This window comes from Cottoperca gobio, chromosome 22, assembly GCF_900634415.1.
Source record: "Cottoperca gobio chromosome 22, fCotGob3.1, whole genome shotgun sequence".
NCBI lineage: Eukaryota > Metazoa > Chordata > Actinopteri > Perciformes > Bovichtidae > Cottoperca > Cottoperca gobio.
This window is the reverse complement of record NC_041376.1, coordinates 9,870,993-9,897,405: the sequence shown is the minus strand read 5'-3', so window position 1 is coordinate 9,897,405 and position 26,413 is coordinate 9,870,993. Positions and strand designations below refer to the sequence as shown.

Here is a 26,413-nt window from a genome sequence, read left to right as displayed (position 1 = left end):
GGGTTCACTGGGTATTTTGGGGGAGGGCAAAGCCGCTCCCTGTGTATAGTATAGGTGGGGGGTGTATACATTTACAGTATAGATGCTTGTGTGTGTGTGTGTGTGTGTGTGTGTGTGTGTGTGTGTGTGTGTGTGTGTGTGTGTGTGTGTGTGTGTGTGTGTGTGTGTATGTGTGTGTGTTTGGGTTGGTGCTGGGGTCCAGCTGACAGAGAGAAGAGGTCTGTCTGTCTGCCTGGATTAGAGACAGAGCCTGGCAGGCCGATCATTACCTCACTGTAGTCTTAAATCTAAATTAACCAGGACTTAACTCTCGTACAAGACCTCTAATCTGCTCCATGGGGAAAGTACTGTTCACAGGCACAAGGAGGGAATGAAGCCCGCGGGGACTAAAAACAGCACAAGCCAACTTCGATGCTGAGAAACAGCGTGCCACTTGTGAGTGAGTAAACTAAGCACAGTTAGCTTGTTTGGAAGAAACAGCGAGAAACGTGATGGATGCCTGATTTCAGGGATTGCAGTAATGTTGCTGCATGGGATGCAACATCACTGCTAAACTACAGTATATGGAACACTAATTAAAACTAAAGAAGAGTCACATACAGTCATATGGAGTTATTATTAAAGTCCTGTTACCTCTGCTATTTTGCCATTTCTGTCAAATTAAATTCTTAACATTTACTATTGTTTTTTTGTTTTGGATGGCAATGTCGGTTGGTCGATCTACCGCTTTGGTCCAGACTGAAATATCTCAACAACTGTTGGACGAATCGCCATGCAACTTTGGTACAGACATTCATGTTTAGCTCAGGATGAATCTCTGGTGATCCTTAACATTTGCTCTAGCGCTTTTATCTGGTAAAAAAGTATGTGCTAAAAAGCAAATATTGGCAAGCTAACACGCAAAGAATGGTGAACATGATCAACATTATAGCTGCTAAGCATTAGCAATGTTGTTTTATAGACAATGCAATAACTACAGTGAAGTTACACTAAAAAACGAAATCACAACCTGCATGTTAAATACAACATCTTCTCACACAGCAGGTTTTCAGCCACCAATAACATAAAACTGGACTACACTCACAGACTGCAACAAAGACCTGTTTTTCTTTCATACACAGCCAAAGTCTACATTTGTATTTCTACTGTAAGTCTGGAATGTGTATGAGACTTCCCATGTGCGGTATTAGTACTGAACATTGAAGTAATGTACTTTAATCATGATGAGGACCACACAATTGATGATTGAAAGACTAAAAACTAAGCTTAAAATAAGACATAAAACTATCTCCACCTCCTCCACTAATGCATCACAGTAGCACTACCAACACGGCTATTATACACTGTAGTGCAGATTCTCATAAGCTATGCAATGTCATACATGTCTCAACATTCCTGATCCATGATGCTGTCCAGATTGTGACAACTGTACAAAGCCATAGTGTGTTTGTCTAACCCCTGCCCCAATGATACACAAAGTAATGTGTAATACTGCAGAAAGGTCGACAATTAAGCCCCAAATGGGAGAGAGACAGAGAGAGACAGAGAGAGAGAGAGAGAGAGCAGAGTACCACTGTCTTAATGGCATTAATGCAACCGCATTATGTTCTTAGCTAAATGTCCCAGTTGTGTGCAAAAAGCTCAATCTCATCCATGATGTATCAGTTTGCCATATTGCTATTGCTATGCTTTTTATTCACACACAACACAGTGGCAGAAAATGCATATTGACCTATATTCTGCATTTCCTTGACTATGTGATTCACATGTATGACGGTATACGGAAATACATGTTCGTCACTTTGAGTACACGCATACTGGGCAAACCCTGAAAGAATGGTCATATCCACATGCATGTTAACTTAATACACTGAATATTTACTTACCATACTATATGTAGTGAACATTCACTTAATATTGTCATTCTGTTTCTCCATAATGTCTATTACTGCAGAAAATAAAATGAAGAAAATAAATGTTAAATAAATTGAGTGTGATTTTGTATCCGACAATCGCAGCTATCAGTAAAGCAGGCTAAAGTCATGATGCGGCTCCCATCAGGCTTAAGGCAGGTTCTGGTGTCCCACATAGTGAGTGGTTCAGGTCAGTGTTAAGCAGCAGCTGCACATAGTGTACATAAAACCTCATTGTCCTTTATTTTTAAATCCCCTTCTTCCTCTCCCTCGTGATAACAAGGCAGCCAACAGGGCTGTTTGATCCTCACTTCTCATTTGGGACAGCAGCAGTGACCAAACCTCCCTCCCCTCTCTCCATCTCTTCTCCATCTCATCCATCCTGCCAGCAGAAAACAGAGAGAAAGAGAAGGGCACTGGCCCGAAAGACTGCCACTTTAGCCAGAAGCCATGCTGTCTTGAATGCTTGTGTGAATTAAACATGTATGGAGCGCTTACAGGGCACTGCTATTCAGAGATGCTCTATGTGAGGCTGCCGAGTGTTTAGAAAAAAGAAGCTGCTCGGTGTTCACACAGTGGGCTGCATCACTCTGGCAGCATCTCTGGCTTTCACTGAAAAGATGCGACCAGGCAGGAGGAAAAAAAACTAAACAAAGAGGAGCATCAAAACAGATCAGAGTCACAACTTCTGACACTTAACTCTTATACACACTAACAAGGAGCTGTGTTGCTATCAAAATTATTCATGCCCACAATAACTAATCCAAAACAACCTAAATTATGCACGTAAACGACAGTTTGTTGTGGCCAGATTAAGATTACAGATTAGTATTTTGGCTCTGATTAAAATACGACAGGGAAAGATTTGCCCGTCTGTGCTGCTGGAGTAACAAATGACTTTCTTTGCACACAGATATCAAACTCGTTGACCAAAATATCAGCGCACATATTCTGAATCACTCTCTACTTCACCACAGAAATGTTTCCATCTCTGTTTTCTGCTTTTGACATTTTACTTCCATCAGTCATCACTGACATATACTGGGAGTAGAAATTACACCCCCCCCCCCCCCCCCCCACACACACACACACACACACACACACACACACACACACACACACACAAACACACACAAACAAACACACACACAAAAGTGTCGGTACAAACCTTGCGGCGATGTGGCTGTAAAACAACCCTGAGTCACTGACACTCTGAGGGATGCAGTAACGAAGCACTTGGAGCCGATGTATGTCCATTTTGGTAAACAGGAAAACAACAACAGCAACAGCAGTCGTCCGTTTATGACACAAACCTCCTCTTGAGCTGCTCCATTATCTTAAAACTAAATAAAAGCAGTTTAATCCTCCTGCAAAGAGCTTGCCATATAAACTACAAACAGGAGTGACGGCTGCACAAATAAAACAAAAACATACATTTAAAAAAAGAAGGAAAAAAGATTGAAAACATCCCTCAGATCTGAATTCTTGTTCTGCTGCATATGATGATCCACTGATCCACCCAGCAACAAAGAGATGACTGACAGACTGGCAGAGATGAAGTCACTGACCAGCCTGTTGTCTGACAGATGAGCGTGTGTGTGTGTGTGTGTGTGTGTGTGTGTGTGTGTGTGTGTGTGTGTGTGTGTGTGTGAGATTGAACCTCTGTGCTATTGTCAAACTGTTCACCCAAGGGAGATTACCTCATATCCGTCTCAACCAGCGGCGACCCCCATCCACACACTCTAATGTCAGTGAGTCTGTGTGTGTGTGTGAGGGGGTGTGAGTGCGTTGGGGGGGTGTTGGGGTTTGCTGCTATTACCCCCCCTCCAGCCTGCTGTTGCCATAGCCACCCAGTATTAAGCACAGCCTGTATTAACAACCAGCGGTCCATACTGTGGCTCGCTCCTATTGATTGGGATGCCCTTTGCCTCAGAGGACACATGTAGCGCGTGAATATACACCAACATGTGCAACACACATTAACGGGAAGATGTGCGCGTGTTAAAGGTCCATTAACATCCACTGAGTAATTGACTAACTCTAATGCTAAATCACAATTCGACACACATGAGGGACGTTTTGGAAGTCATCAGCTTTATCGTTGGCTGGAGGGACTTCGTCCAGATGAATTAAAAATAGAGATGGAAACTGAAGTTTATTTTTAGCCATGCTAGCGCCATGACTCTTTGATTGGTTGAACCACCACTCTGGTCCGGACTGAAATATCTCCACAGTTATTCGATTGATGAAATTATGCCTTTAAATGGAAACATGTACAGTTCACAGATGACTTTGATGATCCTCTGACTTTTCCTCTGTAGTGCCACCATGAGGTTAAAATGTTTGGCTTCGAGTGAAAAGTCTCGACAATTCTTGGATTGATGGCCATGAACTTTGGTGCACACAAATGTTTTAAAAGAAACTTAGTAATCCCTTGACTTCGTCTAGCACCACCAACAGGTCAGAATTCCAGTTTATTCAATACTTTGTTCAAATAGTTTGTTTAGTAGTAATTAGCGGAAATTAGCATGAAAACATCCTTAAATAAGATGGTGAACATGGTAAACATTATAGGCTACCTGCAAAACATCAGCATGTTAATATTGTCATTGTGAGCATGTTAGCATGATGATGATAGCATTTAGCTCAAAGCACTATTGTGCCTGAGTGCGGTCTCAGAGCTGCTGGTGTGCTGTAGATGTTTAATCTTGTTTATCTCTCAAATCTCGGACACAATTTGTTTATATTATTATTATACAATTATACAACACAATTATTATATTATAATGGAAAATGTGTGTTTGTGTCAAGAATTCTCAAAACATTAATATTTGTTTTTTTTGAACTCTCAAATATCAATATTGGTATCAGCTTTAAGAAATTATCCAGTTTCAGTTTAAGTATAGCGCTGATGTTTTAACCAACTAAAGGTCTTCCTCAGACAATGATCAAAGTACAATCAAGTACAATAAATGTGATCAAAACAATACACCCGTAAAGAGCGAGACACCCAGACAAGACGCAGATTAATTCCCTCCCTATCTCACATACACACACATAACCAAGCGCTGTCCCAGGACTGACTGTATTCCAGTGTGAGGAAGACAACTCTTTGAACTTTGACCTCTCTGGTTCACTGGCCTGCACACTAATAGACCTCATATGCGATGACGGCTAAGTCCCACCGCCATGGAGCGTGCAGCACAAGATGCCACTTGTGATTGGTTAAATGAGGGTCACAGTCAACAGTGATTGGCTGAACAGCAGAGGCAGTCAACAGGGATTTTGATTTTTCGGGGCTCGCAGTGACACCTGTCACCTGCGGGCCGGGTAAATGTTAACAAGCTCGATCTGTGACAGACGAGTCTCTGTCTTGCCCTGAGGAGTGGACACTGCCGGCTCAGGCAACAAGTGATCACACTGAGCATCAAACATGTGATTATATTATAAGTGCCAAGGTGGGACTTAAAATCTATACACAACGTTAGAAGTAGTATACTTGAAACTTCAGTCATTGAACTTTGTTACAGTTTACAGGTCACAGGAAGAAACATAATAAATGTAGACGTCAGTCCTAAAAACTAAATCAGTAGAAATTTAAATTCTAAATAGTGTCCAGGTAATGTCACACAGAACTTTTTTTTTTTTACAGTTCCTGCGAAATATTCGAGAAATACGCATCCTTCCCAAGTGGAAGCCAATAAAATGTTCTTGTTTTTTTTTCTGGCTCTGGTGATCATTTTTCCCCAAATATAAATGCCCACAAACTGCAGCACTACTCATATCAGAAACTATATCAGAAACGTGAGGGATCAAATTAAAGTCTTTACGTAAATCCCCTGAAATTCACTCAGAAAAACAAAAAAGCATCCCAGTAACACAGACGTGCTTTACATCAAAGATTAGATGTATTTACTACATACTGTATCTATTTGTGTTGGGGACGAAACACATTTTCTCATGTATATTGTTAATTATGTTATGTTGTTATGTCTTATCTGTTAAAGGATGAACCTTAATTCCTCAATATTAATAAAGTGACAATATGTTGGAGGTGCCCATTACATTACTCGGAGGTAACACTTGCAGTAATACAAAGCTCCATGCACTCCAGAAACTGCACACTTTCATCAGGTGGAAGCCTCGGAGGACAGAAATATTATGTATTATATTTAATTATAACAAAGGATTTTTTTTAGGTTTCTTTCACCATTGTGCTCTTAAATTATTTAATCTAAAAGTAGAGGGGTTAAGAAAAATAATAACAAGCAATGCGAATATGATGGCTCAGCAAGTAGAGGTTAATTACAGTCTAGAACAAACTAGAACAGTCAACGCTACAATGCATCACGAGATACGGTATCAATATACGAGAATGAGACTCAAGGATTCTTTGACGTAATAATAAGAATCATTTTCTCAATATGAGGAGATCATTTGGCGGTATCATATCTACAGTTAGCAGCAATAAAGCCTGAAATCAGCATGTTGACCCTCATAGCAACATCACTTATTCATCACATACAGTATCTCTGTAGATGCCAATAGGCCCTCAGGCTAATTGTCATGGACACATACAGTACAATATGGATAGCAACCCCCACTTCTACGCACACCCCTCCCCCACCTCTCATCCTCCACCTTCCTCAGCGCTCTCCAGGCCCGTCACTAATCCTGATCCTTAAAGGGAAACACTGCTTCCTTTTGGAGGAAAAGACTCTATAGGGTACAGAGACGTTACAAAATGGCAGAAGGAATAGAAGTCTGTCCATATTTTATACAACTCTGTGATTTCCCAGTCAGTGTAGAATGATATAATCCTGCAGACTTGTGTGTTTCTTTGTATCCCGGGTCATTAACTAGAATATGTGCCGTTACTGACGTGCTCTGCTGGATTTGTCAGCTGAACTGCCTGGAGGATGAGAGGGGCAAGAAATAACGCTGGGATGGTTTAGGGGAAGAGTTGAGCAGTTAGTTTTCAGAAGCCTGCTAGTAGCAGCTTTAAACGCACAATCTCTCAAACAAAACAATAACAAAAGATGGCGTTTGGTGGCGTGGTGAAGTAACGTGGGATCATGGGAGTTTGTTTAAAACCAGTCAAATAAAAGCACATTTATGACTGCTTTCTGGCAGAGAACCATGCACAATGTACATATCTCAACAAAATATATAACAAATCTAGTGGGCTTCACATTATACATTTTAGGTCACATTCTCTGTTACAATGTTAGAAGTGATGCCGTAGTATATTATCCAAGTATCCAACCCGTTTATTCTTACGTTTTGCCATATTACAATCTGAGTGTCAGTATGAGCAGTACATCATAAATAATGAACATACTGTGAGAGAGATCTACTGTACTTTACAGTAGATCACTAGAGTGCCAGAGTACTAGGGTCATAAACCTCTGATGTTATCTCCTTTGCCCCACTCGGCTCCACATCTGTATTTGAACAAATCACCACGTCCTGCTGTAATCTGCAAAAGCCATATTACATAGAGAACCCTCTATCCTTGTATCATCTGGCTTTTGATAGTCCCACTCATGCAGCCATTCAGAGATTAGCGCTCTCGATCCCTTTCTTCCTGGCTTTCTTTCTCACACATGCAACGAGTCAGATGGAATCCATCCTGTGGACGACAGAGAGCAGCTGAGCGGACACACTGACAGTCAGCGAGAGACTCGTTCCTTCTTCCCAGGAAAAGACTGAACCAATGAAAAATTGCTAAAGGGTAACCAATCAGGCGTCTCTGCTAACAGCTGGCTCCAGAGAAAACACAGACAGAGGGGTGGAAAGAAGGAGACAGACGAGAGAAAGTCGGCAACTCCTAGAGGAGATTTTCCTTTCCCATTTTTCCTCACTTCCTCTCCAACTTAAGCATTATATAAAACAGCATGTAGAGCTGGAACGATATTCAGAATGACACAGAAAGACATACAGGTTTTCTTGCAAACAATCCTACAAATACTGTTTGAAGAAGCAAATAGATTCTGCAGTATGAAAGATGAGCCAGGCTTAAACACAAGCACACGAGAGAGAGGAAGCAACATCATTACAGCACAGACCAAAGCCAATTTTCCTTTTACTCACACTACAGAAAAACTAAGAAAGCGAAAGAGTTGATGATGAGGAGTCGTGTTGGCTTACCCGAAATCATCCAGGGAATACATGTCGCGGAGGAAGACAGCCTAGTCCTCAGGCAAAGGATGAAAGGAGGTATAAAAAGGAGAGATTATGGAGGAGAGCGGGAAGTGTCAGCCTGAGAGGAGAGAGCGTTACACATGCTGTCCACTGCTGAAGCAAAACTCAACCTTTCCCCTTCTTCACATCCTCTGAAAACGTTTCCAAAAAGAAATCCACAACGCCAACGGAGCAGACATAAGACTGAGACAGAGAGAGAGAGAGAGTGGGAGGGAAGGAGTGAGCAAGAGAGATGAGGAGTGTTGCAACAGAGTAAGGGAATGTGAGAGAGAGAGAGAGAGAGAGAGAGAGAGGGAGGGAGGGGGAGAGAGAAAGAGAGAGACAGACATGTGACCAGAACAGACCAGTCACCACTCTCTGATCTAAGGATTGTGGAGCGCTGTCTTTCAACCTCCAAGGAATCATTTCCACTGGATGGAAATTACATGTTAGCCTATATAGGAAAACAGGAGCGCTTTACCAACCCGCCTTCCTATAGCGTGTAAAATTCAGCTTTAAATAGATTCTACAGTAAAATAAATGTAAAGATAAATGCATGTAACCCCTAATCACCGATGAACTACAGAGTGGGAAACACACTTTAGTCATTCAGCTTCATAAAAGGACACAACTTTCCAGCTCAGAATTAATCGACTGCAGGAGCAGATATTATGATTAGTTTTATATTCAAGCAAAAGGATTTAATTGATCTGGAGTAACAATTGTGGTTTACTTGTGGCTTTATCAGAATTTGTCCTCAACCCGGTGGTCTGGTCCATCTGGCTGAAGCAAACTTAGCCTATTAAGCTTCTTTCCACAGCGAGCCAAAGTGTGGGAAACAAACAAAGAGCAATGCAACTCGCTAAAAGATTAGGGGGCTTTGCGGGTTTAGAAAATAGTAAGAAACATGCAACAGACTCTGGAAGGTAAATTAAATACAAGATTATCTTCTTTTTCCAAAACGGGGCTTGAAATATGAAATAGGCTACAGGAACATGCATCACAAATGAGTGGCTGGTAAAGCTGCAGAAGCTAATGTGTGTGTTTGGCAATGTACCTCCAAATCAAATTTATATAAATGTGCACCAGGGAAGTAAAACTGTCTCACGACTGCAGAACATACACTACATTGTTAAAATGGGGTTCACTGCAGGATGCTGCCTCACTTAACTGTAAATGCTTTTCACAGTGTGTGTGTGTGTGTGTGTGTGTGTGTGTGTGTGTGTGTGTGTGTGTGTGTGTGTCTGGGGGGGGGGGGGGGGGGGGGTCATCTGAAACCATCATGGGGCTTGCTGGTTTGACCACCAGCAAGCCACATGATGCAGATTCATGGTCAAATCTCCAACAACACAAAGCTTGTGTATGACGACCAGATTACAGTATGATGCATGGGTATAATGGTTTGTGGTGTTTAGAGTGTGAATAGTATATTGTACATGATTAGTGTAGAGCGGAAAATGAAAGGAGAGACAGAGACAGAGAGAGGGAGATAACATGGCATCTGTATTTACTTGCTCAGAATATGAAATGAAGAATCTTTTTCACCACTGTTATCTAAATCAGGCCTAAAAGATAAAACTATCCAAGTAAGTCAAATGTGAAAAAAGCAAAACATAGTATATAATACAATAATAATATAACATTGCATATCATTTCCTACCCTGAGTCTTCTTGCCAACCCTCAGATTTCTTTTGTTACCCTTTGGGAACCACTGATCTAGAAAAATATGCAAATAGGAATTCTGTATTCTATAAATGAAGTGATCACATGACTGATATACTGTCACGTATCAGTTACTGCTGACATCTACAGGAGGTCGACACAACAGCTCCAACACTTCAAAAAAATATTTTAATTTTGAAGAAACTAAATCCCAGTTGAAACGTTGCTACAAAGGGTGAGTGCTCTTGAGAGTGCATGTCACTTAGCAGTTTTTTTATCAGCTGCCTGAATATTGTATTATGGTTTTCAAATTACTGTTGGTTAATCCACTGTTAGTCGTTATTGTTGCAGTTTGCTTTAGGTCCAATGCATATATGCACCTCATTTTGCTTTCAACAAAGCTAAGAGCCTACAGCCACACTCTGTGACAAGACAATGACAAAGCTAACACGTTGATGTTTACCAGATATAATGTTTACCACCCATGTTCACCGTCTTAGTGTTAGCATGCTATTATTTGCTACTTACCATTAAACACAAAGTGGACGAGTGATTCGGCTTCCAATTACAACACTGGAAGGTTGTGAGTTCAATTGCAAGGCTGCCACCATTGTGCCCCTGAGCAAGGGGTCACTCCAGGGAGACTGTCCCTGTAGGTCGTTCACTGTAAGTCGCTCTGGATAAGAGCGTAAGACATGTAATCATTTTTATTTATTTTTAAGTGTAGCTGAGGCTGGTGGGACTGCTGTTAGTTTTGTAAATACTTGGTCATAAACCAAAGTATTGGACAAATACAAATGCTTGACCCGATGGTGGTGCTAAAAGAAAATTAAGGGTCAGTCGACTTCATCCTCTGGACCAAGAATGGCAGTAAAAAATAAATCATGGCAAACCATTCGATAGTTGAGATATTTCAGTGTGAACCAAAGACAGACATTGACATCCATCCTATTGTGATTTAGTTACTTCAGAGTTTTCTTTTACCCTGCCTCTGACTGCTCTCCCTGAAAGCCTCTGCCACTGAAACCCTGGAGAATGTGAGTGTTGTGGCTGTTCGTGGTGACGCTGGCTCACATGGAGCTGCTCTCTGATCAGCACGGAGGGCAGCAGCAGCCTGCAGTAAGACGCATAACTCAGCGTTTTGCCTTCCACTGACTGCACTCGTTCATTCTAACTTTCCTGGGATGAGTCACCATGGCGAGCAGCCTCAGAAATCATCCTGCATTAATAGTACAGGACAGACGACTTCGCTTTTTGCCCTCTTCCACCGATTCTATCACAATCTACTGTGTCTCACTCACACTCGCGAACACACAAACACACACACACACACACACACACACACACGCACGCACACACACACACATCCACATCCAACCAAATGACAGCAGCCAGTCTGACAAGGAGAAAGGAGCGGGAGCATCACATAATAAGACCACTACTGTTATTCGACTATAAATAACTCACGTGCATGGGCATGTTCGTGCACATTTATATCCCTTACATAAATGCAGGAATGGAAGCAGTGATGCTGAACAAATTATCTCATTGAATTAAATCTTCTTATTCTCTACTCTGTGAAAAAGAAAAGCCAGGTCATCTTTGTGGAGATTTAAGACTTCCTTTTTGGGCTCGAGTCAAAGAGCAGATCTGCCTCCGGCAACAACAAACACACAGGATGGGATGCAAGCAGCACAGCTTCACAGAAAAGAGGAAATGGTGTGTTCGACTGGACTAGAAGATATTAATCTTACATGTTTACAGTCTGAGAGCAAAACTGTTCACCAGCTTTGAGTTGTGTGAGGTTACGGGAAAGGGGGGAATTATTGAATTATTTGGATCAGGAGTACTTTACTTATGGTTTTTTCTTTTTACTATTATTCTCTCTCTCTCTCTCTCTCTCTCTCTCTCTCTCTCTCTCTCTCTCTCTCTCTCTCTCTCTCTCACCACAGCTCAGACAGTCACACATGCAGACAAACACTGGTAACTACAGAATAAGCCGTGTCTGAGGAGAGCTGTCAGAGTAAATCTGAAGCCATGAAACAGAATGGTGCAGGCTGCAGGTACAGAGGCACCAAGGAGTCAAACTAAAGGCAAAGCAAGGGGGAAATATAAAATGACTGTCATAAATAGAACAAAATACAGAGACTGTGCTGCTGCTAGAGAAGATTTGTCCCTGAGCGCATTCTGCATACCAACATAAGCAGGGAAAGGCTCAAAATACCATCCACACAGGCTTGGGTATACAATGAGGATTTAAACCTGAGACTCGTTTTCCACAGGCTGGATATGTGCATGTGAGGATCCGTCATGGAGTAGGCTTATGTAGGTGTGTGAGGAGGGGGGTGGGGGGTCTGATAACCTGCCTGGCAACCACCAGAATAAACACCCTCCTCCACCTCACTTATCCTATTTCCCCCTGCTGCGGCCACTGGCCGGTGCATCAGTCATATTCAACGTTTCGTGTCACCTGGTGCACCGTATGTGGAGAAATACATGATGCTGTCGTTTCCATGACAACAATAGACTGGCTTTAAACCTGCTTTGAACCCCCCGGGTGGGTCCGGCGGGGACAAAAGAGGGCTAATAGAGGGATAAACAGCACGAATTATATAAACATAACCGCCTTGTATACAGCGAATGGTAAAGGACGCCTGTGTGGAGCTGAGGCCCGCTGGGTGGGCCCCTGGATGCTCACAATACTGTCTCTACAAGGAGAACAACGAGCCGGAATTTGCCTCACATGCCGCGGTTCTTCACTACATGATTAGCTGTTGTATATTCTTATAAGATAAATGTATAAATACAGTTATAGGCTGGAGGCTGAGCGTCGGTGAGCATCTGTCATGACGCGTCAAACTGAGCGCATGGTGCCGCTTACCTCATTCTCTCGTCTTTTATTCAGCCGGAGATGATGCCACTGACGAGACTGATGAATTCAACCAACAGTCCGATTATTGTTCAGTTTATATAGCCTGGGAGGCTTGAATTAGCCCGCCAGCTCCCACCTTGTGTCCCTTATGTTCGTCTGTAGAGATAATACTGATGATGAGTCGTGTTGCAGAAACGCTAAGCGAGGACACGAGCGTTTTCTCCCATCCGCTTTGTGCTCCGTTGTCTCTGCTGTCCGCACGCGCCGCTGCGTATCCTTAAGTCCATGTTCAGCCGGGGCTCGTGCTCGGTAGAAGACGGTGAACGGTGGTCGTCAGCCGCCGGCTCCCTCATGCCATATTTTCTTCCCATTCGGAGTGTTTTGGTGAGGTAGAGAGATTTGGGGGACAAATGCTAATGCTGCGTGCGAAGAAGGGAGAGTGGGGAGCAGACCGGCTCAATGCTGCCCACCTTCGGCGAAGACGCGCACGTGAAGCCCACTGACGCCCCCCTACCCCACCCCGAGATTACCAGTATGAGTACTCCTATAATTGCACAGTGCATAGTGGTTGTGTCTTGTGTTGTTTTGTCTGTATTTTCTTGTAGAGTTCTGAGTTTTGTGTTTAAATGTAAATACCTATTATTGAGTTTATGTGCTTTACTGTGCCTTGTGTAGGCCATGTGTTGTTGGGTTTGATGTATTTTAAATAGCTTAGGCTATAAATGCTGTGATGTGTTGCAATGTTTTATGCTACATACCTGTCCCATTACAGATAAACATTCAAATAAATCAAATATGTGTGGTTTTCTGCTGAAGTAAAATGCTGATACAATTGTTTGTACTACTATATGTTTTTTAACTATTATATTTCCACATAACATCCTTGGGATTTTAATGTAAATAGAGAGAAAAAGAACAGTGATAAAGTGGAAAATATAAGACACAGCCTCATGGGAATTTCATGTTGTATTTACTTTCAGACAAATGTTAAATGTTCAATAGTATTCTGCAGCCCCAGGTGTTTAGTGGTAAGACAAATCATGTTACATTCACTCTGTAGAGTGGCGACTTTATATCACTGCTGTTAGATTCAAGTGGTTTACCTGATAAGACTGCCGACCGTGAGGCTTTCAAAACAACACCAATATTCCTCATATCAGTGGCAGTTACTAAAATCTGCCCTTTCAAATAAATCTTGTTGATTCATGCACGTGTGTAATATTGTTAACCATAAGATGAGGAGTGCGAACGCAGAACGCAGCTTGGAAGATTGAAAGCAGACATCAGTGGTTCATAAAAACTGCGGTAACATATTAAATGGCGTTTTGCTCGTTCTATTGTGCAGGTAAATAGACCTGCTCTATGTTTATCAGGCTCAAGCAGTGCATTGTAGAAAAAAAAACCTCAAGAAGGTTTGGTTCCGTTAAATATCTTGCCAGTGGCTGATGGTGCACATCAGACGTTTTCAACAGTTACAGTGTCATGGTCTCATACTTCCCCTTCCTAAACTGATCTCATTGCAGTAAAATGCAGATAGATACAGATTTGAAAAGGCTTCACATCATTAGAAAAAAAAACATACATGTTTGCTTTTCATTTCCCTTGCACCTGGAGGCAAAGAAAACACCAACCCATTCCAAACAATCAGAAAAACCTTCAAATACTGTATGTTCACCCACATTTAGCTCGTATCTGTTTCAAGCCTCTCAGTATATTTACATATATGGGATTAAACAGGGAAAAACTCAAAGGATCTGAAATTGGCAGTGAAGGATTTTTCTTCAATAAATAATAGGAAAGGTGCCTTTTTTTAAGACCTGGAAGCACAAAAACGTAGAACATGTTCAGATAACGTTGTAATAAAATGTGGTCAAATGTAATAGCAAATACTGTCATTTATTTAGGATCATATTTTCAAATGTCGGGTAACATCAAACCTGACTGGACCTTGCCGTATTTAATTATCATATCCTCCAAATTGAGCATTTGCCTAGACTGGATAAGTAGTTTTCATTCACAATTAATGGTAATAAATCAATAATGATATCAATCATACTTAATACCTCTCTGCATGTGAGATGTGTTTAGGGCTCATTCTGATATATCAATGTTAATAACAAGGACTAGAGCTTTCCTGAGTTGTTAAATACAAAAAGAAAAGAAAGTTTAACATTTAGAAAATCAGTATGTTCTTTCTTTCCTCACACAGTTTTTGCTCTTGGATCTCCAGCGCCATGATTTTCAGTCTGGAACTTCTTCAGTCCGGAGTGCACAACAACACAAGAACAGTGAAAGTCAAACTACACAGATGCAGACAGGAAGTCAGAGCCTTTGGTTCTGTTTAGTTGGATTTGATCAATTTTGATTTGTTTTGTCATTGGTGAGTAGGTTACAGTGCGTGAGAGATTTACTTTTACATGTAGTGTGAATAGAGAAAAAGGTGAAAGATTTTTGTATTTCAAGAAACCGCACATAACACCTCCAACATTCATCTTATTTGGGATCTGAGAGCAGATCAGGAAGGAAACCTCGGGTTCCTCTTCTGTCAATTCACTTCAGTTCAGGCAGATCCACCTTTTTGTTTTAGCATCTGAGTTAAGTTAAGTTTGGTTTGGTTCAGTTTAGTGCAGTTCAGTTCGCATAAGCTGAGTTTAAGGCCTCAGCAGCTGTAAGAAACCAACAGTGTCTGTTTCTGTCGGCTCCCTCAGACTATCCTCCACTGCATCACGCTCATGTCTTTCCCTCCAGTGGACACCAGGTAGCCGTTGTCATACAGGAAGTTCACGTTGGTCACATGACTGCTGTGTCCGCCGTAAACATGGCTGGGAGCCTGAAAGGAAAAAATCAAAAAAAGGAATTTTGCCTTTTGTCTTTCCATAAACTGTGAATCAAAGTTTTACAACGACTTAATCCTCCTACTGAGATGTATATGTTGAATGACAGTAAACCGTGTCCTACCCTGAACTGCGAACAGGGGTATGAGAATAGGTGGACCTTCCCAAAGTCGTCTCCGGTAACCAGGAGGCTCTTATCACTGGACCTGCAGACAGCGTTGATGTCGGTGCCATCTGAGCCGTCGGGCCACAAGCCTGAGGAGCAGAGAGGGCAGCGGAGACGTCTATTGCATGGACATTAAAACACAAACACAAACCTAAAGAGCTTTCACTTACCGAACACCTTGAAGCCCAGAGTGCAGGTGTGGGTGGCCCACTCGATGTCTCTGGTGGTCTCCACACTGACCACCTGTTTACACACTGATGGGATCCCTGGGAAAACACACACACACACACACACACACACACACACACACACACACACACACACACACACACACACACACACACACACACACACCAAATACACATGTTTTAGCATCATGGGTACGGTTCCTTCAACAACAACTAAAGTTCTTATTTAGTTTACTGTTATAGAGAACTACTTAAAAGGGACAGTTCACCACAAAATCAAAAATACATATTTTTCCTCTTATATTAATATTTATCTAATATTTATCAATCTAGATTGGGAACCATCACCTTATCGTGGTGGAGAGGTTTGTGTGTCCCTATGAACCTGAGAGCTGTGTTGTCTGGAGCCTAGTGCTCCTGGTAGGGTCTCCCAAGGCAAATTGGTCTCAGGTGAGGGGCCAGACTAAGAATGGTTCAAAAACGACTTCATGAAAGAAAGGGAAAGGAAAGGAGAGACCCTGCCCGGAGGAAGCCCGGGGCCCCCGTCTGGAGCCAGGCCCAGAGGGAGGGCCCGACAGCGAGCGCCTGGTGGCCGGGTTTGCCACGGAGCCCGGTCGGGCACAGCCCGAAGAAGCTACGTGGTGCCTCCCATCCATCCATCCTGTGGGCCCACCACTCATGGGAAAAACCGCTGGGGTTGGGTGCGCTGTCACACGGGTGGCAGTGATGGTCAGGGACCTCGACGGACCAGACCCGGGCAGCAGAGGCTGGCTCTGGGGACGTGGAACGTCACCTCTCTGTGGGGGAAGGAGCCGGAACTAGTGCGGGAGGTGGATCGCTACCAGTTGGATCTGGTGGGTTGTTGTTGGACTTCTGTGCTAGCCATGGAATGGCCATAACAAACACCATGTTCGAACATAAGGATGCTCATAAGTGCACGTGGTACCAGAGCACCCTAGGCCAAAGGTCAATGATCGATTTCGTAATCGTATCATCTGACCTGAGGCCGCATGTTTTGGACACTTGGGTGAAGAGAGGGGCGGAGCTGTCGACTGATCACCATCTGGTGGTGAGTTGGATCAAGGGGTGGGGGAAGACTCTGGACAGACCTGGTAAACCCAAACGGGTAGTGCGGGTGAACTGGGAACGTCTGGAGGAAGCCCCTGTCCTGGGGATCTTTAACTCACACCTCCGGCGGAGCTTTTCAGCCATCCCTGTGGAGGTTGGGGGCATTGAACCTGAGTGGGCGATGTTCAAAACCTCTATTGCTGAAGCTGCGGTGATGAGCTGTGGTCTCAAGGTCTTAGGTGCCTCAAGGGGCGGTAACCCTCGAACACCGTGGTGGACCCCGGTGGTCAGGGAAGCCGTCCGACTGAAGAAGGAGTCCTTCCGGGTTATGTTATCTGGGAGGACTCCGGAAACAGTTGCAGGGTATCGAAGGACTAGAAGGGCGGCAGCTTCTGCCGTGTCAGAGGCAAAGCAGCGGGTGTGGGAGAAGTTCGGAGAAGCTATGGAGAAGGACTTTCGGTCGGCACCAAGGTGCTTCTGGAAAACCATCCGGCACCTCAGGAGGGGGAAGCGAGGAACCATCCAAGCTGTGTACAGCAAGGGTGGGTCCCTGCTGACTTCAACTGAGAAGGTTATCGGCCGGTGGAAGGAGCACTTTGAGGAACTCCTGAATCCGACTAACACGCCCTCTATGGTTGAGGCAGAGCTGCAAGCTGATAGAGGATCATCGTCAATTTCCCTGATGGAAGTCACTGAGGTAGTCAAACAACTCCACAGTGGCAAAGCCGCAGGGGTTGATGAGATCCGTCCAGAAATGCTGAAGGCTTTGGGTGTTGAGGGGCTGTCTTGGTTGACACGCCTCGTCAACATTGCGTGGAAGTCTGGGACAGGGGTTGGCAGACCGGGGTGGTGGTTCCCCTATTTAAAAAGGGGGACCAGAGAGTGTGTGCCAACTACAGGGGTATCACACTTCTCAGCCTCCCTGGTAAAGTCTACTCCAAGGTACTGGAAAGGAGGGTTCGGCCGGTAGTCGAACCTCTGATTGAAGAGGAACAATGCGGATTCCGTCCTGGTCGTGGAACAACGGACCAACTCTTCACTCTCGCAAGGATCCTGGAGGGGGCCTGGGAGTACGCCCATCCGGTCTACATGTGTTTTGTGGATCTGGAGAAGGCGTATGACTGGGTCCCCCGGGTGATACTGTGGGAGGTGCTACGGGAGTATGGGGTGAGGGGGTCACTTTTGAGGGCCATCCAATCCCTGTACGCCCAAAGCGAGAGTTGTGTCCGGATACTCGGCAGTAAGTCGGACTCGTTTCCCGTGAATGTTGGCCTCCGCCAGGGCTGCGCTTTATCACCAATCCTGTTCGTGATTTTCATGGATAGGATATCGAGGCGTAGTCGTGGAGGAGAGGGGTTGCAGTTCGGTGACCTGAGGATCTCATTGCTGCTCTTTGCAGATGATGTGGTCCTTATGGCATCATCGGTCTGTGACCTTCAACAGTCACTGGATCGGTTCGCAGCCGAGTGTGAAGCGGTTGGGATGAGGATCAGCACCTCCAAATCTGAGGCCATGGCTCTCAGCAGGAAACCGGTGGATTGCCTACTCCGGGTAGGGAATGAGCCATTACCCCAAGTGAAGGAGTTCAAGTACCTCGGGGTCTTGTTCGCGAGTGAGGGGACAATGGAGCGAGAGATTGGCCGGAGAATCGGAGCAGCGGGGGCGGTATTACAGTCACTTTACCGCACCGTTGTGACAAAAAGAGAGCTAAGCCAGAAGGCAAAGCTCTCAATCTACCGGTCGATCTTCGTTCCTACCCTCACCTATGGTCATGAAGGCTGGGTCATGACCGAAAGAACGAGATCACGGGTACAAGTGGCCGAAATGGGTTTTCTCAGACGGGTGGCTGGCGTCTCCCTTAGAGATAGGGTGAGAAGCTCAGCCATCCGTGAGAGACTCGGAGTAGAGCCGCTGCTCCTTTACATTGAAAGGAGCCAGTTGAGGTGGTTCGGGCATCTAGTAAGGATGCCACCTGGGCGCCTCCCTAGGGAGGTGTTCCAGGCACGTCCAGCTGGGAGGAGACCCCGGGGAAGACCCAGGACTTGGTGGAGAGATTATATCTCCTCACTGGCCTGAGAACGCCTCAGGATCCCCCAGTCGGAGCTGGAGGATGTGGCCCAGAGAAGGGAAGATTGGGGTTCCTTACTGGAGCTGCTGCCCCCGCGACCCGATCCCGGATAAGCGGTAGACGATGGATGGATGGATGGAATAGATTGTTTTGTGTTGAGATAGTCGAGATGTCTGCCTATCAAATATAAAGGAAGTAGATGGCACTCGACTTGTGGAGCTTAAAGCGCAAAAATAATGTAAAGATTCAACAGCAATGTCTCTTCCCAGAAATCATCACACCAAAAACAATCTAGATTGATACTTAGCCCTTCAGCTAACAGGAACAATATGTATTCTTGATTTTGGGCTAAAGTGTCCATTGAGGATTTAAAACTAAGTTTTCTTAATCTCTTAATTGAACAGACATTTTGCATTAAACCTGTCAAAACGTGATTATACTTACAGTACAGTATCTCATAGTCCCCTGAATTGGACACCAGGTACTGAGAGTCCACGGACCAGTCCAGATGGGTGATGAAACTAGAGTGACCCTGAGAGGTGATACAAAAAGAGTAAATTAGATAATTTCCCCTCACAGACACTTCACAGTATTCCTCAGGGTAGAAGCAATATGGTTTTTTTAAGCACCAGAAATAATCCTAAAAATGTGGACTGGATTTGATACATCAACGCTTAGTCATCATGATTACATAGACGCAGCACTGTGTGACTCATCTCATTGTCATTTATCATTTTACAGCTTCTGCATCAACACACAGCGAGGACAGAGTGTACAGAGTGGAGGCCCAAACATAGAGCAGAGGAGGGAACTAAATATAAAGATGATGCCGGAGGAACTAAAAATATTGGAGCCACAGATGAGGGGTGGGGGGGGGGGTTATAAATACAGGTGCTCACCGAGCACTTTCCCACTCGGCTGTACTTCCTCCCATTTTCCGCCACAGCGTAGATATAGATGTAATTGTCGTGGGAACCGACGGCCATGAAGTTACCATCTAAAGAAAATGAAATAAAGGGAGATTAGTAATAGTACAAATAAAATGCAATGCTACACGCTGTGCTGTACATTTCCAACTAACTAAAAGGAGAACAACACTCTGCATGCACAGGGGGAACACACTGTCAGCACCGTACCTGGCCCGTAGCACACAACAGACAGCTGTTCATTCCCATCTGTGTGCACCGTGACGAGGTCCTTCGAGTCCGTGTCCAGGACCAGCCACCTGCAGGAGCAACGACAACAATCGGATTCTTCTTCAACTTCATGATAACTATTCAAATCTGCTCTAGAAGATTGTGCCAATGGCTGTTTCTGTTTACTTTTCTAGCTGAAGCAGTCATGTAAATATTATATTTCTTGAGTGTTTTTTGGTGATGGGCTCAACCTACCTGCCAGTCTGGGTTCCTATGGCAACCACAGCTCCAGACGGGTGGAAGCCTGCTGATTGGGCAGCGTCCTGTCAAACAAGACAAAACAGGAAGAAGGATTTTTAAAGTCCCCTCGTTTTTAATTATTTAATTGAAACAAACAAAACAATAAACACAGAACAAATACAACAATAACGTCACACTGAAACAAAATAAAACCGATATGTTCCAATAAACACAAACACAACATATATCAGCAGGCCTAAAAGCCTTAAGAAATGAAATACTTGATCCTGCTTCACATGCATACAAACTAAAAACAGTATTATATGGAAAACATTGACGGACTCTCAGGGTAATCACAAAAAGCAAATACTTTAATCTTACACTTAATGTTCTTTTTAATCAAATACAAACTTCTTACCAGACTTTGCTTCAATAAACCTTTCCTGTCTTTCTAAAAGTTTTTTAATGTCATTATTTCCATTTGCAATATAGAAAAATAAAGTTGTATGTGTTGCGTTTATTGTTACATCATTTGGATGTTTGAGCTTCACTGTGCAGAATGATGCATGTGCAGAGTTGGACACTAAAAGGCTTTTTTCACATTTCATGCTGAACAAGAAAGACATCTCTGTGCTCACCTTAAATCTCAGTTAAACAGGTGTATGTACGAGCGGGACTCTGTGACAACCAGTCTTATTTTTAAGTCATATAACTCTGGTTGTTTCCATGTACATTTTAGTTGCTGGATGTGCAGTTCTTTTTGGTTCTCGAGGACATCAGATCTGTATCAGTATCAGATCATTTATTGTGTTCTGTGTCATTCCCATGACTGACCCCCGGGGGGCAGTGTTGGCTAAACTTACTTCCATACTCTTGGTCCAGATGAGCTGATGGGAACTTGAGTCCCACAGGCAGACCTGCCGGTCATAGCCACAGGTAAGGAACTGAGGCTTCGTGGGGTGAACAGCCAGACCCCACAACTCGTCAGTGTGACCCTGCAGAGGAGAGGAGAGACGATTACTTCTTCATCTGCTACAACATCAAAGCCTTTCAAATGTTATTTCTTTGTAAACTGAATATGTTTGATTGTATGAACTGTTGGTCAGACAAAACAAGACATTTGAAAATGTCGCATTGGACTAAACTGTGATGGACCTTTTTCACATTTTTCTGACATTTGATAGACCAAGAAAGTCATCAATAAATTGAAAACTAGCAGATTAATCTATGACAAAAAATGGCCATTCGTTGCCGACCTGAATTTTAGTACAGATGTAGAAATAGTGTAGTAGACGGTTGGATCTACCTGCGTAATGGGTATGAATTCTCCATCCAAACTTCCTTGCAAAACAAAGTGCTTGGTGGTCCCGATGAGCACAGTCTCCCCCCTGCCCTCCGCTATGGTCCGGATGGGACCAAACAACTCCGGCACCTGTGGAGGAAATACAAAAATTATTTAAAAATATCTGTTCCTCTTGTATCCAGCTTTTACTGCATCATGTGGTCTCTGTAGAGAAAAAGAGTGCTCCATAATTCCATCACTATAAATATCCATAAATTTCATTGAGAGCACAAAGCCATCTCATCCTCTGTAATATTTATGATGTGGTGCAACATTCACAATGCAAAGTCCGCCGCCTCTGGCAGGAGTGCAAATTCTGGATAATATAAGCAACCTACTTTTAAACAAGGAGCTGGAGATGCAGTTTATCATTTGATTAAAGCATATTAACAGAATGTGGTAATAGCAGCTCAGATCATTAGAGCTCTACAACTGACCATTTAAAAAAAAGATGCATTACTGGAATAAAATTAATCTTATAAATGTATATTTGAATTTTCATAATTTCGAACTTGTTCCTCACCTCCACAGTTTGTATTTGCTGGTAGCTGCTGTCCCAGGAGATGAGCCTGCGGTCTTTACCTCCAGACACCAGCGTGCCGTTCCTCAGCATGCACAGAGTGAAGATGCTGCCCTCGTGAGCTCCTTGGATGACTTGGCTGATACGATTAGTGCCTGCGTGACAGAGATGGGATGAGAAGTTGGAAAGAGTCAGACATAAAGGTCAAGCGATTTAGGAGCGCAGATTAAGAGACGGACAGACAGACAGACAGACGGGCGATCAATAGATAAATCAGAGACAAATGAGCTCTCATTGGACCCCTCTGTATAAATAAAGGTTGAACTAATGAATGAATGAACGTGCCTTTTCCCCACACCAGGATGTTCCCACTTGAGTCTCCTGTGATGGCGTCTCCATTTTCTGCAAAGGTCACACACAACACAAATTTGGGCTTCTCCTGTTTCTGCAAGAAACACAAGAACACACACATATTGTTTCATTTTGTTTTGCTAGACAACCATTGATTATCATTATACAGCTATAAATGAGATCACACCATCACACAGGCTGTCATGATTGCATTTGTGCCTCTATATCAAACCTAATTTGCTTTACGTTATTGACCTAACTTGTGGGAAACGTGTGGGTGTCCTACCTCAAACAGTCCTTGCTTCTTGATCAGCGTGCCCTTCTCCAGGTTCCAGAAATAGAGATGGGACTTGCCGCAGGTCACTACGATGTTGCTGTCTGTCGGGTGAAAGTCTGCAGCAAACACCGACTCGTTGGAGCACTGAACAGAGACACGTAAAACAAGAAACAGTGAGTTGTTGATACAACATGTACATCCGTTGATGGAGAGACACTACGGGGACAAACATTGTTTTCTCATGCACTGGTCAATTTTGAGAGCCCTCAGACATAAACGTACATTCAGGTGTTTATTTTACTACACTTTGCCTGTTTGGCTGGCTTTATCCAATGTTCAACTTGTAATCAAACTTGAAATACAAAAAAATATTGTCTTTATGTTAGTAATCAACTTGAAAAGTTTTCATCTAAAAGTTATAAATGTTCATAAAATTCACCTGTAGAGTCTCCACTTAATACAAAAAGGATTTGAGCAGTATGTCAGCTTTTGTCTTAATTACAAAAACATACTCAAACGCGCACACATACCTTGACTTCAGCCAACCGGTCCTCTCTCTGCCAGTCCCAGACGGAGAGGACGTGGTCATTGGAGTCGTCCACGACACACAATGTATTTCCTCCATTCTGACACACAGAAAGAGATACAAAGCCATGGTTAATTACTGACAAAATGGAAACTAAGTACAGGCAAAAATGGCCTTAAACTCTTTGTTAGGTGTGTCAGAGGTGTTCCCTTACCGACTTGGAAAAAGCCAGGCAGACCAAGGCTCGGTCAAAGAAGCCTGCGCCCAGAACATGGAGTGTGTTGAGGCTGACAGAGTCCCACACACGGACATGAGGAGCCAGCTGCTGTCAGGAACACAAAACACACACACACACACACACACACACACACACACACACACACACACACACACACACACACACACACACATACACACCAGGAGAGGTGTATCATCAGTATGATGCAATGTAAGGTTTACTGAAGCGCTCACTGGGGTAAACATAATGTCTTAAAGAAAATAGCAAAAGTCCCCACTCCACTAGTAAATCAGATGTTGAAAACTAAAGTGATAAAACATCGATAGGAGACCTCACTCACTTTTCCATCCGAAGAGGTTCCCGCCACCTGCCCAGTTGCTATGGTGATTTTATCGGGGTGGACGGCCAGGCTGGTGAAGACGTTAAAAAACAGACATGAAAACCGTTAAAAAGGCTTTCAACATCAAAAGGATCGTGTGAATAAAGATGAGCAACGTGCTCGCAGGACATGAAAGAAGGTTTTTAAAGCTGCGGGTACGATACTCAGTGTAGCTCCTACACAGCGTCTGTACTAATGTGAGTGGGAAATTAAACAGTTTAAGATAAATTCACCCCCTCTTGGGGTATGGTGGTGTAGCAGCACTCATAGCATGTGCGAACCTCTAACACTTTGTCTTCAAAGGAGTACGCATGTGTTTTGAATCCATCCTTTGATCTCTAATCCCAGTGTTCATTATTAATTTGAACTTCTTTTAACCCCAGGGTGTAATAACATAATAATGGCCGTGTCTTTTTAAGGTTACCCTGCTCACACTGCACTTACACAGACATACTTTCATGCTTGTGCACAAAGACCAACACAGACAACAGTTGAGTACACTTACTTATGAGTTACCTTCCCTCATTACTGTTTTTCTGCCCTGACTAGAAACCACTCTGTGAATAAACTCTGCAGCCTGTGAGGGTTGTTAACGGTGTTAAGTCTAACAGGGAAAAGAGATGAGAGGTAGGTGACAGATGTGAGCTGAGCTGCAGTAGATGACTGAAGCAGTCCCTCGGGTTAGAGTGTGTGTGTGTGTGTGTGTTTTATAATCCCAGAGTGTCTCTCACCATTTGATGTCATCCGTGTGTCCGGTGTAGTGTCTCTGCAGCTGCTCGTCCACGTTGAACAGGACGACCACTGAGGCGATGAAGTACACCGTTTCTCCAGTGGGCAACAGGTAAAGGTTGGAGCGACAGTCTCGACCGCGGTAACCATAACTGGACATTATAAAAGGTCAAAGAATACAACTGAAATGATATCCAAAGTAGAGATGAAACCATCGACTGTCCTAATTCAAAGCAAAAATACCAAACATTTATATTTATCTTATTTTATTTATAATTTATAATATATTTTGGTTTTAGACTGTTGGACAAAACAAGAACTTTGAAGATGCAATGGATGTATAAATGCATATATACAGTAGTATATGCCCATATAAAGATTTTTGTTCATACATGTATGCGTTTCTTTTCATTCAAACAATTCTATCCAACATTAAAACACGCATGTGGCTATTCTATCTGTAATTTAGTTCATATGAAATATGCAGCCCACATATCTATTTATGTGTGTGTGTGTGCTTCTCTCCTCAGATTTGATATTTTCTTTGCCTTCCTTATGGCTGCGGGACTGAACAACACATTCTTTATTTCATCAAAAAATGAAAGCAAGAGAACTAACACAATGAAACAAAACAAAAACAAACAAAAATAAAAAAGCACAAGAGGAGCTGCTGACTGTCAGTGGTACGCAGGTTATTACTGACTGCAGGCTGCAAAGCGATGCGCCCGTCTGACTGCGGCAGCATCACACGGTGAAAATGAACATCTGAGCAAATCTACTCTGACAAGCAGCGAGAGAGGCGACGACACATTTGTCAGCCTCCTATCTCAAATACATCACAGGCCAATCTGGATTTACTCTCCTCAGAAGATTACTTTTCAAATCCCAAGAAGGACTGTATTTGGAACTTCTTGGATCCCTCGGAAAAGTCCCTGTGCAAAAACAGTGAAAGATGAAAAAGGATACACCCAGTCCAGTTTGAGCTTGTTGCTGGGCAGGTCGGCTCGGGCCTCCAGGCAGTAGCTGTCCACCTGGTCTTTGGGCATGTACATGGTGATGGGACGACCCTTCAAGAACATTTTCACATAACCTTCCTCTGGAAAAAGCAACAGAAAGGATCAGTGAGATTATATACATGTAGGAAAATACAGATGTGACTGCTGGAATCAGTATCACAGGTTTTAAATATATGACAAGTATGCAGAACGGACAGACATGACACAGACGCATTATACAATGTGTTATCATGATGTGAATGACAAGGGTGACAATGTTGATGAATGTGTGAAATGATTAGAGGATAATGGAGAGATGTGAAATATATATTTTTTTACTATGAAAATATTAAATTAAAGACAACAAATGACAGAATTTGCAAACACAAACAAATTAGCTTTTTAACTGACTTTATTAGTCATTTCAAATACATTCTTATGACAACAAAGAGCGCAAAATGAACTGCAAACACTTTCAAAACTCATAAATATTCAGCTCTAAGCAGAGGTTAACCAACACAAAATGCAGACATAAGCAGAGCAATGGAAATGTTAAGAAAATAAATAAATAAATAAACAGATCCAAGCTTAGAAAAGGTGATAATGAGAACTCCTCGTCACTTTAAAACATGCTAACACTGAAAAACAAATCAGGCAGAAAACATTAAGGGAACCAACACAATGAACCATTAATGTCCACAAATGTTTTTTTCAAAGCTCCTTAG

General features: G+C 43.2%; 2 protein-coding genes across 14 annotated transcripts in view; both read right to left on the bottom strand.

Moving 5' to 3' along the window:
• Window positions 1-13,047, bottom strand: part of evla (Enah/Vasp-like a) — a 33,859-nt gene extending 20,812 nt beyond the window's left edge. For 3 of the 5 annotated variants that reach the window (XM_029461093.1, XM_029461094.1, XM_029461098.1), the window contains exon 1: window positions 3,082-3,416. In XM_029461093.1, the coding sequence (XP_029316953.1) occupies window positions 3,082-3,170 (89 nt within the window). In that variant the 5' untranslated portion in view covers window positions 3,171-3,416. Of the gene's footprint in view, window positions 1-3,081; window positions 3,417-8,063; window positions 8,251-12,640 lie in introns of those variants that run through there. The other 2 variants (XM_029461096.1, XM_029461095.1) reach the window with 2 other exon arrangements.
• A 532-nt stretch (window positions 13,048-13,579) lies between these two features.
• eml1 (EMAP like 1) overlaps window positions 13,580-26,413 on the bottom strand; it is a 54,182-nt gene continuing 41,348 nt past the window's right edge. For 8 of the 9 annotated variants that reach the window (XM_029461088.1, XM_029461083.1, XM_029461085.1 and 5 more), the window contains 17 exons: window positions 25,660-25,789; window positions 24,696-24,845; window positions 23,926-23,995; window positions 23,562-23,672; window positions 23,352-23,447; window positions 22,831-22,965; window positions 22,539-22,638; window positions 22,197-22,348; window positions 21,638-21,763; window positions 21,195-21,326; window positions 20,347-20,414; window positions 20,092-20,180; window positions 19,855-19,952; window positions 19,400-19,487; window positions 15,802-15,897; window positions 15,590-15,720; window positions 13,580-15,461 (listed from right to left, as the gene is read on the bottom strand). In XM_029461088.1, the coding sequence (XP_029316948.1) occupies window positions 15,336-15,461; window positions 15,590-15,720; window positions 15,802-15,897; window positions 19,400-19,487; window positions 19,855-19,952; window positions 20,092-20,180; window positions 20,347-20,414; window positions 21,195-21,326; window positions 21,638-21,763; window positions 22,197-22,348; window positions 22,539-22,638; window positions 22,831-22,965; window positions 23,352-23,447; window positions 23,562-23,672; window positions 23,926-23,995; window positions 24,696-24,845; window positions 25,660-25,789 (1,898 nt within the window). In that variant the 3' untranslated portion in view covers window positions 13,580-15,335. The remainder of the gene's footprint in view (window positions 15,462-15,589; window positions 15,721-15,801; window positions 15,898-19,399; window positions 19,488-19,854; window positions 19,953-20,091; window positions 20,181-20,346; window positions 20,415-21,194; window positions 21,327-21,637; window positions 21,764-22,196; window positions 22,349-22,538; window positions 22,639-22,830; window positions 22,966-23,351; window positions 23,448-23,561; window positions 23,673-23,925; window positions 23,996-24,695; window positions 24,846-25,659; window positions 25,790-26,413) is intronic. The other variant, XM_029461084.1, reaches the window with a different exon arrangement.